Here is a 17,611-nt window from a genome sequence, read left to right as displayed (position 1 = left end):
ATATATATATATCTGACACATATTTGTGCATAAACTTGCTTTGCTCAGTCTTTAGTTATTTGGAGATATTTAATTTGAACACATTTTTGCATGAATTTCAGGTAGTGGTCCAGAACATGAGGCATTTAAAGATGAAGAAGCAGCCTTTTCTTCTGATTTGGAAGGGTTGGAAGAATTGTTTGAGTGGGTATTTCTCAACACATATCACACACGTATGAGATTTAAAAAAAGTGTACTTGGACCTGAATTCATTCATTTATCTCATAAATTTGGGCTCAGTAGAATTATTAGTATGAACTTGTGAAGAAAAACAACAGAAGTATGTTTTCTATTAATTTAAATTATTGAAATTCTACGATTTGGTTGATTTTAATATTTTACAGGTTATGTGTAAGGCTCACAAATACATATTCCCTTTGAAATTTCAATAACTGTTAAGAAAGAGAGTTATTATAATCTAAGGAAAGGAGATTTTTGTAGAACCTAAATTTCGAAGTACTGTAGTTTGAACAGTACAGTAGAGTATTGATATGTTGTTCGAAAAGGACTTGATATTTTTTTGTATATTATTATTGTTTGAATTTACTTTGAGGGGAAAAGGGGCAGATAAAATAAGAATATTTCTGCTTCCTTTCATTTCATTTATGATTAGTGTTTTTATTGTATATAGATTTTTCCTTGTATGAATGAATAATAAATAAATAAAATTGTTCATATTTTCTACAATATACCCTTGTGGGTTAGTAGTTAGCCCGAGCACAACTGTAGTATAATTTTTGGTATTTATTTACATAATACGCCATATAGATTTTGCATTACAGTAAAATTCTACGTTTTTCATGTGTCCTTTTTAATCTGCCTCAAGGGAGAGTGATGATGGTGGTGACCTTGTGCTTGGGGCTGATAATGGCAAGAAGAGGAGTTTTGCCGAGACAGCACGGATGTTCAAGCTGAGACGAAACCTGGACCAGCTGGACTGCTTTCACCGACAGAAGGAGCGTGACGCGCAGAAAGCCAGGTCTGAACCTGGCAACAACAGATTTCTGGAGCTGAAGTGCCTCCTTAACCCCGATAAAATTTTATGTGCCTCCCGACGTCCTCAGAAACCTGTTTATAAATAACACTGCCTGTCTCTGTGGCACACGCCTTCGCTGCATGTTTTCAGTTTCTGTAAGTTTTTATTGTTTTTCTGATCTTATGTCTTTTCTTCCTTGCCCTTGTCGCACGGAGCCAATCACTTCTGCGCCAATTGATTCAGCAATTTGTAGGAAATCATTTCAGCTGAGGAGGGAACATTTCTCATAATGTCCTCCTTCCTCACTTTTCTTCTCTCTTTTTATTTGTCTGCTCTGTGAGCCATTACGCGCCCGATGAACTGTGATGCAGCCTCCATCACAAATGTCAGTCATCATCCTTCAGCACCAAGCAGTAACGGGCAGCGTGGGGCTTTAGTGCTCTGTGGATAACCAGTTTAATGGAGCCTGAGCACACCTGGCTTTTAACCAACACACAGCTCTTATGTTACATTGTGCACTAATATTTACATTCCTGACCATCTTCTTTTGAAAAAAAAAAGCACAGATTTTTGTTTTCCACACTATTAGCTTGCTAAAGGAACATTGCATATTTCAGAGCTTTAAAGTCCTTTTACAGCTTTTTAATATCTTTGTTGGTTTACTTTAATATTCTGCTTAAATACCTTCATGTTGTTGTGGCTGCAAGAAAATCAATTCCCTGATGTTCATGAAGATGTTTCAGTTTAGCTGTCTCTCCATGTCCATAGTAACTTCTCTTTTTTTTTTCTAGGGAAAAGCTGAAACTCTGTCATCAGACTATTGAAAGTTTGCTGGAGCAGAGGGACAACGTGGAAAAAGAAATAGATCAACAGAAATCAAAGGACAGCAGGTAAATGAAGTACATTTACACAACCAAAAATATTAATTAAAAAAAGACAATAAAAGCAGTGATTTGTCTGCCTTTTTCGAGCATATGGAAGCTTTTTGTTTGTTTCTGTTTCGCTACCTTTTGTATTTTCTATTCTACTCTTTGCTTATTTTATTTGGCAGTGTGGCCCTGTTTCGACTGCGAGTTCAGCATAAACAGCTGTGTCAACAGCTTCAACACGAGGAAGAGTTGGAAGGCGAAATCCACAATGAACTAAGACAACAAGAGTGAGTTCAAGATAAAGATGGATTGTCAGTTCTTTATTTAACACATTAGTATTATATTTAAAAGGAATTCCTCTAATTTCTTTTGATTCAGTACAATTAAATTCAAAAATACTGAATCACAAACATGGGAGAACAGGTACCACGGGTCCTGCAGCCATGAAGAGGTGCTGCCCTAAATAACTCTGATTCGACTGAAGCTTTAACAAAAAAGAAATAAACACAAACTGAAAACAAAGACATAAAATCGCCTGCTTAAATTTTTGTCTCAGTGCACTTTGAACCAAGTCTAAAATTTCAATCAGTATTTCTCGTTTCCCTCTGCTTACAATCACATTTTGTTGCTCCTCAGACTGGAACTAAATGAAGTGGAAGTGGAGCTTGGCATGGTTTCTTCGCTTCGACAGGTGTTGCTGGAGGAGGAGCAGAAATTCCAGGACCTTAAAGCCCAGAAGGCAGCGACAAGGTTGCAGCAAGAGAGAAAAGTTGGCCAGAACCTGCAACGCAAGACGAAGCTTCTCAGGGAGTAGGAACAGAGACGATGATTATCGTTCACATCGCTTCATTATGCACACACACGCGCTTTACTTTTTAAATACACACCATCACATCTGTGATTGTGTTCTGATAGTAAACAGGAAGCCATGCTAGAGAAGGAGAAAACTGAATGTCAGAGGAAATTTGAGGAGAGTCGACGAAGCCAGAAGACAGCTGCCAAGTACTTGAAACAAACAATTAAAAGGTAGATATCTGATAAAGCATGAACTGTATTATAATGGAATAAATGTATTATCCTTGAAGATTTATTGGAGAGTCAACCTGTCCTATTGATCCTTCATTTATACTAGCAAAATATATTGATTGTAGCATTAACATGACACTGAAAAATATTGATATACTGATGTTGAAATTCAAATCAGGTTTAAAAAGTAATGCGCACAGACTCATAGGCTTATTAGATCACCAGAAATGCGTATAAAAGATCTGAATGTAAAGCTTTGACATCAAATCCACTTACAACCCTAAAAATAACACAAGAAGCTCATTAAAATCAGAAAGCTCAAATCTACTCAAGTGTAAATTTAAAAAGCAGAAATGCCTAAATTCAGTATTAAATGTCGAACTTTCTTTGTAAATAAATATAGAAATTTAAAAAAATGCCAAATATTTGCCGTGACTTAAAAAAAATGATTCTCTACTTTATCATTCGTGTGAAAATGTTGCTGCTGAATTTTTCCCTGCCAAAGCGATAATAGTGTTTTTTTAAGTATAACACTTTCTTGACTGTAGTTGTCTCCCCCTTTTTTTTTAGAATGCACCAGCAAGCAGCTGAGAAGGAGCAACAGAGCAGGGAGTTAATAGAAAAGAGGATGCAAGCTGTTAAGTCACTGAAATCTAATATAGCAGCCAACCAAGTAAGCACCAGAAATATACATATTTACCACGTTTTTATGTGCTGGACTGTGTGTCTTATTGTTGACCGTTTTTGTACTCTTATTAAGCTTTTGCTGCACTCTGTCTATAACATTTGTTTATCCTTCACATGAGCAGTTGAATTTAAGTCTGCGCCTGGTCGAAAACAGCTTTATTAATTTAGCTTTGTTGCTTAAGGAGAGTCTACGGGTTCAACAAAACAGAGCCAGAGCAGACGCCCAGATGAAAGAAGAACAAGAAAGACAACTGAGAGAATCCCTGCAGACCCAAGGCATCAACAGTTTCCAGCATATGTACCGGCTAAAGCAACTAGAGGAGACAAAACGAAAACAAGAGTATGTCCTCGCTCTTCTCTCCTCTGCTACATGTATGTCCTCTACTCCCACTCCATGCAGCAATGTGTGGGTGTGTTTTTTTATTTTTTTCTTTCTCTTGCTTTGTGTGCAGAAGAATACATGACCCCATTTCAGTGTAATGCATTGTTGTTGATTTACACTTCCCAGGGAATTTGAGGAGAGCCAGAAGTCAAAGAGGGTGGCGATAGTTGAAAAAATTCTTCAAGAGGAACAGTTGATGAGCAGAAAAAAAAAACAAATGTCTCCCCTCAAACCCCCAACTACTAACAAGTTTTCATCTTTGAGGAAAATAGAGAGGCTCTTGCACTACCTTCATCCTTCCTCCCCATCAGTCGCGGAGGAGACAGCGACGACTGTGAGGGGCCTTTCTCATAACCCGAGATGCTAATATGTTGAGTTTGGTTGTACTTTCAGAAAAGATGATCTGTTTTGTTTGTGTTTCTTGTGTTCAGCATTTCAGAAATTTCAGGGATGTTCGGAGCGCTTCGTCATTTTCCTCCGATGCTGAGGACCTGGAGGAAACGAGTGAAACCTTTCAGGAAGACGTTGCCGACCGGAGCCTTGCTGACAGCCTTGTTGAGCCTGAATTCACCGGGCTATGGGACCAAGACTACAAGGTGTGCTAAAACAACAGCCACTTCCAACAAAAAGCAAACTCATACAAGCTGCTAAATTTAAACAGTCATAAATCATGAACCTTTCAGCGGTCACGTGATTATTTTGCGGAGTGCAGCAGAAACTCCTGGTTCTTGGTGGAGCTGTGCGCGTTAGGTTGGTCAAATCAGGAAGAGAAGTGACATGAATCTTATGAATCTCATGAAGCTTATTTCTGGCAGGTAAAAAGAGAAGCACCATGTGTCAAGTGAGGAAGCACAAATCTGTCTAAAATCAGGTAGACTGTCCTGTGATGGGATCACACCTACTGATGCCTGTCATTATGTAAAAGTTTCTACCTTTACTAGAGCATGGAGTACAGTGTAATCTTAGCTCAATCTGTAAAGTTTGACTGGATTAAAGTAGTTTTTGTGTTTCCTTCCTGAAGTCAATTGGTTGTGGCGGCCATCCTGACTTGGGTTGGATCTAAAATTTATACATTTCAAATGACTGTGTTCTGAAAGTTTCATTAAAACCTGTCCAGTGGTTCATGAGATATTTTGCTAACAGTAGCAATAGTAGGGTGGCTGTGGCAGAGTGGTTAGGGGAGTCATTCTGTAAGCAGAAGGTTGCTGGTTCGATCCCCTGTTCCTGCCATCTCAGTCGTTTTGTCCTTGGGCCTTTACCTACTCGTGGTGGTCAGAGGGTCCGGTGGCGCCGGTGCATGGCAGCTGCAGGGCTGTGGCTATAATATCGCTTACAGCAGGTGGGAATGGGTGAATGTCTGAAGAGTAAAGTGCTTTGGGGTCCAGAGGGACTTGATAAAGCGCTATATAAGTTCAGTCCATTTGCCATGTTCAATACAGTACACACTCAGGTAAAAATGATAGATTCATCTGTGGACAATAATAAAAATGTTCAGGAGTTTACAGGATTGGTCATTTTGCAGTTAGGTTCCAGTGTTAAGAAGCAAATTCACCTTCTCAAAGCAAATAGAAATATTTTTTTTGTGTGTCTACAAAAGCAGAAAAGTAACATGAATGGAAATTGTTTACCCTGTGATAGAACCACATCTTAAAAAGATCACAGATGACCAGTGGAAACAGGTTTTATCAGATAGCACAGATGAATCTTATAACCATATTTTTGCTTGATCTATTGCCTGTGTTTAATGATGTGCTTGTAAAAGTACTCAACAAAAACGTAAAGGAACACTGCTATCATTTTTGGTGCCATTCCTAAAAGGCCAAAAGCCAGTATACAGGCAGAGAAGCCCCTGGACACATCTATGGAAATCATTTGGTCTGTGGTTGAATCGCGTTTGAGAAGCATCACAAAGGAACAGTGGAAAAACCTGGTCTATGGTAGCGTTGATGATGAGGTTAAATGCATTGTGGTAAATCTGATATCTGAGTTCCTTGATGTGATAACAGAAATAGTCCAAAATAAGCACAGAAGCCTTCAATCATGTTTTGAGGATATAGGTTCATCCACTACTTCTAAAAGTCTTTCAGACCCTGAGGAAGTACCTAAAATAAGGTGCGTGCATTTTGAAGAAAAAACAACAGATTTGTATGTCCAAGTATCAAAGATTGAGTTTAGTGTTCAAATTAAAGAGAATGACAGTTTGCACAGTCTAACTCACACAAATAGAAATATTAAACAAAAGAAATGGACTCAAGAAGACAAGACAGACCGTTTGGAGCAAGCAGACAAGACAGGCAAAAATTTTGTTTTGAAACTTGTTGAAAAGTTGATTTCACTTATGTTTGAAAAAGCAAATCCTTCCACAGAACAAAAACATCTGTTTAGGCTGATTGGTCCACTGAGAAGTCCTGACGTCATTAATAAAATTTCAGTATTCTTAGGTCAGACAATAAACCTTTTTTGAATACATTTGCCAATTTGATCCAAACACATGATGGTGTTGACAGAAACTGTCAAAGACTGATGTAAATATAACAACGCTTGCCAAATTATTATAGAACCAGCTTTGTGGCAGTTTCTGCTACAGCAGGTGTCACCAAGCATACACTTTCCAATAATATCACGCACAAAGATTGACACACACACACACACACACACACACACACACACACACACACACTGATTCATGAGGTGAAAAAAATACCAGCCAGGCTGTCACAGCTGGTAAGAATCATGGTTCAATGTTGTGAAAGTGATGAAAAGTTTTTCAGGACTTCTACTTCTGTTTTTTTATTTATTTATTTACTTATTTATTTTGCATGAGACTATTTAAAGTGAAATTATTTTATTTATAATGAGAGCCCAGAAATTAGTTGCAAAGGACTTTAAGAGTGTCTTATATTAGCTTACTTCCATGGAGATGAGTCAGTTGTGTGCCTCATTCAGCGCTCTCACAGAGCTGAAATTTGAGGCGACAGGCATCACTTCTTCTCACTTCATTGGTGTCTCTACAGAGTGAACTCAGTGATACAGCTCACAGATCTGAGCAAGTGACAAATCAAATGGAAGTGATTTCGCTTCCTAACATAAAGCTCAGGCTAATGCCCTCTACAAGCACAGTGACGCAACAAAGCTATGAATGAGAAATAATTGTCAAACCTGTCAACTTTCTCAAGAGTTAAACTACACAGATGATTAAAAAAACTTAACTCCTAATTAGACAAAATCTTAAGCCATAGTTTAATTTTATTTGTTGATAACAAATTTAATTTATCAAAGTTTTTCTGTATTTTAGTGTAGGATACAGTATATCACAGATCATGTCATGGCCAAATGCAGTAATATAATACATGAAATGCATATACTTTTTAAGTAAAGTCCTGTATTTTTAATGATAAGCTAGCAGTCGGTGCGGTGGCCCACTTTTGTTTTAGTCTGTGCTCTTGGAGAAAGTCTGCCATATGCTCAAGCAGCAAAGGCTCATGGGACATTTCATAAATTGATCAAATCTGAGTTTATGTGGCGTAATAAAGTGGACAAATTTACATGCGTAGTTTAATCTAAATATCACTTGTTGTTGCAATCTTATTCATTGCAAAAAAATTGTCATACATGCATTTTAAAGACATACCTATTCAATTTTAATACGTAATAGTACAACATGCACAATTTGAATGTTAAAATGTTGTATATGCTTTTTTAAATTAATTAGTTACAATTTTTGATTAAACTCAGCACAATAAACATATACAATGATCAGAGGAAAACAATCAGGATACATTTATTGTCGACAATTGTCTTGTTCTTTTTTATTGGAGAAGCTAGAGTACATAAAGACAAACAATCAGTTAGCTAGCCTAATTATAATATTTCTTTTACTTCTGATTTGACTGTTTTTATGTTCCAGAAGCTCTTCACTGAGAAGGTTACACCTTTGCAAACAGAAGTACAGGAAGACGAACCTGACACAATCAGCAAAAAATTACATGTGACCTCTAAAAAAGTTCATGAAAAGAAGTTGAAAGGACCTCCATTTGTCAGTAAACCAGACGTCGTCTTTTTTAAGGTATCGCTCTCGAGTTTAAAAGAAGTCAGTCACCAAAAATGCTGTTCTTCACTCAAGTTTGCACGAATCTCAATAGCAACTGAATAGTTTAACACATTTCCACTGTTCTGTTTTAGGATTTCGACGTTGGAAAACTCTATAAGAAGAAAATTGTTCTGACAAACAACTGCTACATTGTTAACCACTGCAAGTTCCTCAGAGTCTCCGCTCAGCTTAAGGATTTCATCTCTGTCAAGTAAGATTTTCTCCTCTGGCCCTGGCAACATTTTAGCAGAAACAAACAGAAAACATTTGTAAAATTTAAGTGCACCACAAATTCAGACAACTGTGCATAAAAAGGAGAAGTGGGTAAATGATAATGACTGGATGGATGTTTTATGGACATGAATTAAACAAAGAAATAGTGTTGTTAGAAATAAACTGGATTTATGTTTAAGCAAACAGCACAATTTAGAGTTCCTTTAAAATCCACCTTATGTTAAACACCTATTGTTTTATATGGAAACATCTGCTCAGTAGTCTGTTGTTAAAAAGGCAAATACAGTTTGTCACATAAAAAAAAAGATGGAACGTGTGCAAAAGCGAAGCCTGTCCTCCCACATATGGACACCAGCTTGGATCACCACACGCCCAGCTCCTCTTATGAGTCCCAGCTAAATGAGTCAGTCGATGCTCCTTCCATCTCCTCTCTCCGTTCCTGCCAGCAGCCCACAGGACGAGAGGAGTTGTATTGTTCTCCAGGTCACTCTCTGCGTATCCCTTTCCCATTCGCTCTTCTAGGACTTGATGAGGTTACTTCTCTCCTCTTTCTGCCTGACTGAGTGAAAAGCCTTGTAGGCTACAGAAGGGTCAGCTGGAAACTACTAGTGCTGTTCTTGAGTACTGATGGGGGACCACTTGTCTGAACATATCACCTTCTAGTCCTTCACAACTTGCATGTAACAGGCACGCACTTCCAAACCTAATCTGTGAACCTAATCTGCTCTCATCACCATTTATTTACTGACGACGATTAAAGGGATCCACAATTAGTTGTAACTTTAGACTTTATTTGATAAACATTTATTTTAACTGTAAAACAAAGACTGTAAAAATACTGTAGGCTGTTTAGTTTTTATAATTTTTAAACTAATTTTTAAAAAATTTATATTACACAGACTGAGCCATTTTATTTACACGCAAAGCATTCTGGGTAAAGGATGACGTGGATGGGTCCTTGGTGGAGGCTTTGTGTGAGATATATCCACCCTGAAGTTTAATCTCTGACAATATCTGATGATTATCTCTTTTAAATGAAACCAGAGCGCGTTGAAAGAGAGGAGAAGGTAGAAACGACTCAGTCTGCAACTGAAAATGGGAATGGAGGACCTCAGTTTAGCTTGTTAGTTTGTCGCACTAGTGCCGAGCTAATACCTATAAGGCAATATTGTCTGTGCTAAAGCTAAAGCTAGCAGGCTAAGTTGAGGTTCTTCCTTCATGAAGCAGCTCTGTTGTCCTCCATCCATATTTTCAGTTGCAGGCTGAGTCATTTCTACCTTCTCCTCTCTGTCYACMCTCTCTGGTTTCATTTAAAAGAGCCAATCGTCAGATATTGTCCAAGATTAACCTTCAGGGTGGATATAGCTAGCTAACAGCCTCGCATTGATGGCCTATCCATGTCATCATTTATCCAGTATGCTTTGCTTGTAAACAAAATGGCTCCATCCGTGTAATATATATTTTTTAAATCCATCCATTATCTACAACCATTTATTCCTTTTCTAGGGTTGCAGGTGCCCATATCCAGCAGTCACAGTGTGAGGGACGGGGTACCTGGACAGTCCATCACAGGGCCACACATAGAGACAAACGAGACAGACAACCATTCACTCTCACCTAGGGACAATTTAGAGTTACCAATTAACCTAACAGTCATGTTTTTGGTCTGTGGGAGGAAGCCAGAGTGCCCGGAGAAAACCCACGCATGCACGGAGAAAACATGCAAACTCTACCCAGAAAGGTCCCCGGACCGGGATTTGAACCGGTGACCTTCTTGCTGAGAGGCATCAGCTCTACCAACTGAGCCACCTATTATTTTTTATTAATTTATTTAATTTTTTAAGTTTATTTATTTATTTTAATTTAGTTTAAAAATTATAAAAACTAAACAGCCTACAGTATTTTACAGTCTTTATTTTACAGTTGAAATATATGTTTATCAAATAAAGTATAATGTTACTACTAATCGTGGATCCCTTAAAATCATGGCAGCACAATGGCTCAGTGGTTAGCACTGATGCCCCACAACAAGAGTTTTTATTTACCTTTGTTTAACCAGGCAAATCCCATTGAGATCGCAGATCTCCAATGCAAGGGTGGCCTGGGCCTGAAGGCAACCTATTGTACATTTTTTTGGGGTGTGGGGGAACCCAGAGTACCCAGAGAAAACCCATGCAAGCACGAGGAGAATATGCAAACTTTGCAAACAGAGGAACCAATATGGTCCTGGGTTTGATCCCCAGTTTGGACTTGGCCTCTCTCTCTTTTCAGAGGCATGTTCTCAGCAGAACAGCTGCCAATGGTCCAAACCTTGCTGACTTCGACACAAAGGCTTATCTTGTTGTGTGGAAAGATGAATTTAGTTGTTGTATTATTCTCTGGTGAGAAATAATATTTACACATTTATTTTACACAACCCCATGCACCCAATCGCAACCAAACCCAATAACCACAAACTACAACAGGATCACTAGACGATTAAAAACAGAATTAAAACCATAAATGCTGCCAAAGTAATTCATCTATTATACACCCACCATCCATTAATCACCATTTCTTCTTTGTAAAATGCAGGTTACTCACACATTCAAACCTACAATCTTGAGTTCAGTCGTGATTCGTGTCGACTGCAAAGGCTTTGTTGTTCCCCCAACCAGCCCATTCTCACTCCCAACTCGTCACATATTGACGCTTGGTCCAGGTTCCCTCTGCGTCTGGTTTTGATGTGGTGAGTAACCCCTTTGCATCAGTTATTGACAAGATGAGAACAAGGAAGAGGAGCCAATTATCATATTTTTTGAAAAGTGTAGAAAATATGACAACTAACCGTCTCAAACCCTAAATTTAACTTTTTTTAGCCCTAGACAGCCTATCCCTGACCTCACTACCTAAAATTAACCAGTAATCCTGATCCCTAACCATGGATCCCAACCCAAAGACCCTAAAAATCCAGAAAAGCCCGGTTCAACAATAATTGATGCGAGGGGGTTACCCGGTGCATCAAAACCGGACGCAGAGAAAACCTGGACCAAGGGTCAATATGTGATGAGTCGGGAGTGAGAATGTGTTACCCCAGCAAATAAAACTTTAGCACAGCAGATGGAAATAAGAACTGGTAACACGCTGGGCTTTATCACACCCCCTTAATTTCTAAGAATGGCGTCCTCTTCCCTCCACACCCCCCTACCCACTGTAGGTACATTTGTGCCACAGTGGGCTCTGCTGTGCCTTTTCTCTTCTGCGAGAAGAACCAGAACAGTCTGGACTTGCCAGACTTGATGAAAAGCCACGGTAAATGCCGTGTTTAGTGGCACTTCTCAGCAAGTGTTGTAAATGACTGGCTGAGTGAAAGACACCCCTCTGTGATGTGTGTTCCCGAGCTAAGAAGTGCGATAACGGGTAAGGAGGAAATAACTGTGCAAAAATTGTACAGAATATTATGATTATATTTATTTACCATTTCATTTGGCAGCATGGTGGCTTAGTTAGCACTGGTGCCTAGAAAGAAGGCTCTAGGTTCATGCCTCCGCTTGGACCTGAGGTTTCTCTGTGTGGAGTTTCCATGTTCTGTCTCCTTCCATGGGTTTTTATGTTTATGCTGCCTTCAGGCCCAGGCCTCCCTTTGAACATTTACATTTTAAATGGCTTATAAAGTGGGCGGCATGATGGTTCGGTTGGTAGAGCCGTTGCCTCTCAGCAAGGTTTACCGGATCAAATGTGCATTCTTCCCAAGCACTCCTGTTTCCTCCTACAGACCAACAAACATGATAATTGGGATAGGATAGGATAGGATAGGATAGGATAGGATAGGATAGGATAGGATAGGATAGGATAGGATAGGATAGGATAGGATAGGATAGGATAGGATAGGATNGGATAGGATAGGATAGGATAGGATAGGATAGGATAGGATAGGATAGGATAGGATAGGATAGGATAGGATATGGGATTAGGATAACTCTAAAATGAATGAGAGCGTGAATGGTTATTTGTCTCTCTGTGGCCCTGTGATGGGTGTACCAGGGTGTTCCCTGCCTCTCGAACTGTGACTGAGCACCAGTTACCCCTGTGACCCTAAAAGGAAGGACCAGGTAAGTTTTTTCAACCCTGGTCCTCAAGGCACACTGCCCTGCATGTTTTAGAGGTCTCCCTCCTTTGATACACCTGATTCAAATGATTGCAGTTCAACAAAAGCCTGCTAATCAGTTACCAACTGAAATCAGCTGTGTTGAAGCAGGGTAACATCTAAAACATGCAGGGCAGTGTGCCTTCAGGACCAGGGTTGAAAAAACATTGGTTAATCAAACTGAAAACAGGCACCTTTCGGTAAACATTACACTTCAAACAGTTTTTCAGACTAATTAGCTAATTAACTCATCATCTGGAGCACAGCTTAGCTTAACACCTAACAAATAACCACATCAGTCAGCTCAGGAGGTGGACAATGTGTTCTTTACTCAGATCCAAATATTAATTAACAAATTGCTCCGTGCTCTTGGATTTAAAACTGCATTCACAGTTCAAGTATGCCAGAGCAGTGTTTACATCGTCTCAAGCTACCTGCCAACATTCCATTAAAGCATTAATTGTGTTCATTCACCTGAACTTCATATGGAAAACTGTGTGCATGCACAATTTGGTTTTAATGTGCTAAAACCAAACAGTTAAGTTTTTTTTGCGTACTTAAAAGCAATTGCAAATTTTCTATTGACTCGCTTTGGAAAAACACAATACTGTTAATGGAAGAAATTGGCCTAAAACTAGATAGTCCCTTACAATTTTAATATTTTCTCACAAACTTGAATAAAATGCTCTAGGTAAAAATTCCAGATGTAACTTTTATTTTCTTCCAAGCATGAATTGGGGTGTTTTATCTCTGAAATGAATTATGAACAGGGTGTGCTTATTGATTTACTGTAGAAGCCAATAGAGATTGCTAAGAATGCATAATTTAACACAGAATAGTCAGTGATACTGTAAAGTTATGATTTCAGCCTCCTGCAGCAAACTCCTCGTAGAGTATGGCCTCATTTGCAGCAGTTTATATAGGACTGTAGCAGGCTTTTTCAAACACTGCCTCGCTCAGCATTTAATCCCAAGTGAACTGCTCTATTTTCCTTCACGTCTTTTTATGCCACCTGTCTTGAAGCTGAAAAAAAAAACCAATAGTACCAATAAAGAAATTTGCCAAGAAAAAACGATAACTCAGATGAAAGGGCATTTGGAATGACCACCAGGTTATCAGGTGGGATTCTTTTATATGCTTCCAATTCACAGTGGTGCGCTGCAAAGCAACTTTAGCCAGACTGTCACAACTTTCTCACCTCAGAGCTGGACCAGTAGCTTCAAAAACCTGGCTTCAGCTAAACCTGCTGGGCTGTCCCACTTCCCCTCTGTGCTGATGGTAGTCAGCAATATTTATTATGTTGTGATTCCTCAGGTCATCATCATCAGTGAGTATTTTGTGATTTAAAAAAAATCAGGTATCCAGCAAATACAAGGTTTTGTTTTTATTATTATTTTTCATCAGAGTTTAAACTGATGCAAGATCAAAAAAGAAAACATATTTTTGTCTTTTCCACTTTTGGATGCACAACTCTTTGCACAAAGAGGATGCACAAATCTTTTCTAGCAAAAAAAAAAAAACGAAGTTTTTTTGCATTTTATATAACAAAATAGCAAAAAGTTGGATTAAACTTAGATGTATCTTTATATTTACCAAAATGCTGTTTTTTACTCTTACAACCAAAGTTAAAAGCATTCACAGCTAAATATTTTTGTTTACTTTTTGAACTTTGGCTGGCTTTTTGCTATAATAATATTGATTGACCTTCATGAGTCTCCAGAAGAGCAATAAGTTATCAAACTCTTCAGGGTAGTAATAATGTTAGCGTAAACTTGCTGCCAGACACTCATTTTGATTGCATACATCTCACTGTCCTCAGTCTCTTTTTTGTCTGGAACTAGATTTTTGCTTTTACGGTTTTATGGTTTACATTATGATACAGTAAGAGCTGTTAAATAAGTTTCTGCCAGTTTGTTTTAAGACATTGGGATTCATCTTTTTTTTTTTTTTTGCCTGATTTGTGGATACAGGCTGGCTTTTATCCTCAGTTCTGTCTTCTGTGCTCTGCTTGCTTATACCTTAGTCGTTGTGCTGTTCATTATGTTGCCAATCAGAGGTTACTCCATGCATCTTTTTTTACTTACAAGCTGCAATCCGTTCATATTCAATTTCATAATGTTATGTCCAAAGGAAGTTGTGTGGAAAAAAAGGTTGTTTTTTTTTTTGTTCAGATTTGATCCTCCGGGTCGGTTATCTTTTGGGATGTCCTGTGATGTTCAGGCTGTTTTCCAACCAGTGGTCAGTACTTTTAATACTTCTTATTGACATCAACAGCTTAGCCAAATTATTAAGATCCAAGACACCCTCAACATGTCAGAGCTGATCAACTTTTTAAAATTTAGTCAGGAATTTAGACTGTCTTTAACCTGTTTGTTACATGCAAGTTTTATTTAAAATATCTGTTTTGATTTTTTTTTTTTTGTTAAATTGACTTAAATTGTCAGATAGAACACCTCCACTGGTATAAATGTTTATTATTATTATTATTATGTTATTTTTCTCTAAGCCACTGAAAATACATTTATTTGACCACTTTTATTGTTTCATCATTTTGATCACTTGTTGCAACTTGATTTTTGGACTCCCAGCAAAACGTTGTAACATTACACAATCTCTGCAGAACAACGAGGACTTAGAAGGAGATCTACAGTTTTCATCAACAATGGGCCCTTTTTCCGTACCCATCAGATGTACCACAAAGAAATGTTGTGTAAGTAAAGTCAGTTCTATACAGCCAACAAAAGAACGATTCCACGACTTTAAACTACTAGTTTGACATTGCATCAGTTTCCTCTTTCTCATTTTTTATGTCTGCATCATACAAGTTTGGTAAATGTTTTTGTTTAGTAACGTGGTTGTAATGTGAAGCACAGAACTGAATCATTTTTGAGTCATTTGAATGACTCAAGAAATATAGTTTCAAAAAGGTTTGTGATTAATTAACAAGTTTGATGCACAGGATACACAGTCCAATAAGAGAGAAGCATAAAAAATACAGCCCTGAACAGCAATATGAAAAACACTTGAGTAACATTTCACTATGTCTTCTAGAAATGGCTAGAACGGTTACAAAAACAGACAGCAAATGTTTGTTCGTAATATGCCAGTATTTGATTTTTCAGGCCCCCAACATTGTAGCATATTTCTAGGAAAACGAAAGCAAAGATAACCAATTTGAAATTTAGCCAATGACATGACTTTTTCTTATACTGTACTTCATATTAACCAATGTATTGATTAGACAAAGGCTGGCATCTCTTCTCTACTTGCTAATTATGATCTTTTTTGTGAAAATATTCTTTCTCTAGCCAGAAGTTGACAGCCAGTTCGTTGACTTTGGTTCACATGTCGTTGGCCAGACCATTTCACGGACTATCAACTTGAGCAACAAGGGAGCCCTGGCCACCCTCTTCAGCCTGGACACGTCCACACAACTCAGTCCAGAAACTAGCAATGTCCAGATGTCATCCCAGGCTGCTGCCAACTCATGCTTGGTCAGAAATTGATTTGAGCCCCAAGAGTTGCTTTATTTGTCACGTCCTCTGAGAGAAATTTGATAACAGCATTGAAATGGTTTTGTTTTATGTCACAGTAATATTTGTTGCCTTTACATTTGATAGTCCAATGCTATTTTCCACACTACTTTGTAAAGTGTTCTTCTAGTCAGTGAAACTAGCAGATGAAAGTAGAAAAACAAAGACAAAAATTAAGCATTGTATGCTTTAGCATAGTTCTATTTATACCTTTTAACACACTATTCAAAACGATCATGTATTAATATGAGATCTTTTGCTAATAGGAATCATCCAGTGAAAACACCAAGTCCATCTGTCAGAAAAACTCTGCTTCCATAGATGCTGAAAAAGTCCAACTAAATCAGCAGAATCCAGAGTTCTCCAGAGAATCACAGCAACCTGGTAAAACTCTTATTTCCTTTCAATAAAAATTTCCCCTTCCAGAGCAAACACAAATAAATATAATTTTAGTTGTTCATTACATGAAGTATGTCTCCTTGGAACATTTAAAAGGTCTAACTTATCTTTGCATTTGATGTGTAATTTTGAAGGAAATGTGTATAATTAGATATAATTTCTTTAAGCTTTCAACCCACATTAATAAACAATTTATGAAAAACAAGAGGAGAAGATTTAAAGTGTCTCCTCATCTGTCTGTTCCTGCGAGGACATTAGGTCCTTGTTGAAAAAAAATGTGTGTAAGGACACACAGAAAGCACAAAGTTCACCTTGGCTCTCACAGCTGGTAAAAAACACGCACCTCCTGTTTTATGTTCTCCCACATCTGAAATCTTCATCGCTGCGCTCAGCACTCTCCACCACTGATGCTTTGATAAGCTCTTCAGTCGTTTGCCTCTGCTCTGCTGGCTTTGGAAATTTTGTGTTGCTCTGTAAATCTGTTGAAAAGAATGCAACTGACTACCACTAGAACAAATTTAGAATATTATGCTGTATACTATTCAATTTACTTCAGACTTATATTGTTTTTATTGTCTTGGTTTTAGAGAATATAAGTTAGAGAATAGAAATTGATCACTTATTTGTATAATGATCTATATCAGGTTTTTATGCTTTGTAACATTGAGTCTCTGTCTCAATTTATTGTTTTGTACAGGGACAAGTCCAGAAGCTGGCCTTGAGACTTGTCTGTCCTCAGATGTGGACACTCAGAGGAACCAGACTCCCTCAGACTCTAGTGACATAAGACTAGGACAAGTAAGGCCAGGATTTATTTTTATTGTTTCAATAATATTTCATGGCAACACTTGTAAATTCAAAACTTTATTTGTTGTAAAAGAAAACTTAGTATGTCTCTTTAGCTGGCAGATTTGAAAAAAATCATTGTAAATATGTAAATGTTTGCTTCTTTTCAAAACCAACACATTGTACTCACATTGTAAAGTTATTTTTAATCTACCTCAGATTTTAGCCCGAAGTATCTGTCTAAATACATTTTCCACAATTAATTTATTTTAATAATACATTATATACAGGGTTGTACATAAAATTTTTGGTCTGGTTCTCAGGGGAGAACCTAGCGTTGTTGCTTGGTGCTCATATTTTCCTTCATTCATTTAACACATTTATCTATAGGGGTGTCAGGGCATCTAACATCCCCCTGTTCTGTTTTATGACTCCTGTCAGCTGCAACGTACTGTATATATATA

General features: G+C 37.9%; 1 protein-coding gene across 1 annotated transcript in view; it reads left to right on the top strand.

The window, feature by feature from the left end:
- Nucleotides 1-101: 101 nt before the first annotated feature.
- cfap74 (cilia and flagella associated protein 74) overlaps nucleotides 102-17,611 on the top strand; it is a gene marked incomplete at its 5' end in the record, with an annotated part of 43,612 nt that continues 26,102 nt past the window's right edge. Inside the window, 17 exon segments of the mRNA XM_014010383.1 lie at nucleotides 102-183; nucleotides 866-1,018; nucleotides 1,807-1,905; nucleotides 2,067-2,171; nucleotides 2,521-2,694; nucleotides 2,800-2,910; nucleotides 3,481-3,583; nucleotides 3,780-3,937; nucleotides 4,106-4,313; nucleotides 4,411-4,575; nucleotides 7,887-8,045; nucleotides 8,162-8,280; nucleotides 14,601-14,667; nucleotides 15,050-15,139; nucleotides 15,738-15,923; nucleotides 16,229-16,346; nucleotides 17,059-17,159. Coding sequence (XP_013865837.1) covers nucleotides 102-183; nucleotides 866-1,018; nucleotides 1,807-1,905; nucleotides 2,067-2,171; nucleotides 2,521-2,694; nucleotides 2,800-2,910; nucleotides 3,481-3,583; nucleotides 3,780-3,937; nucleotides 4,106-4,313; nucleotides 4,411-4,575; nucleotides 7,887-8,045; nucleotides 8,162-8,280; nucleotides 14,601-14,667; nucleotides 15,050-15,139; nucleotides 15,738-15,923; nucleotides 16,229-16,346; nucleotides 17,059-17,159 — 2,198 coding nt within the window.

The sequence above is a fragment of the Austrofundulus limnaeus genome, unplaced genomic scaffold (assembly GCF_001266775.1).
Source record: "Austrofundulus limnaeus strain Quisiro unplaced genomic scaffold, Austrofundulus_limnaeus-1.0 Scaffold68, whole genome shotgun sequence".
NCBI lineage: Eukaryota > Metazoa > Chordata > Actinopteri > Cyprinodontiformes > Rivulidae > Austrofundulus > Austrofundulus limnaeus.
The sequence above is the reverse complement of the archived record's forward strand: the minus strand, read 5'-3'. Positions and strand labels throughout refer to the sequence as shown.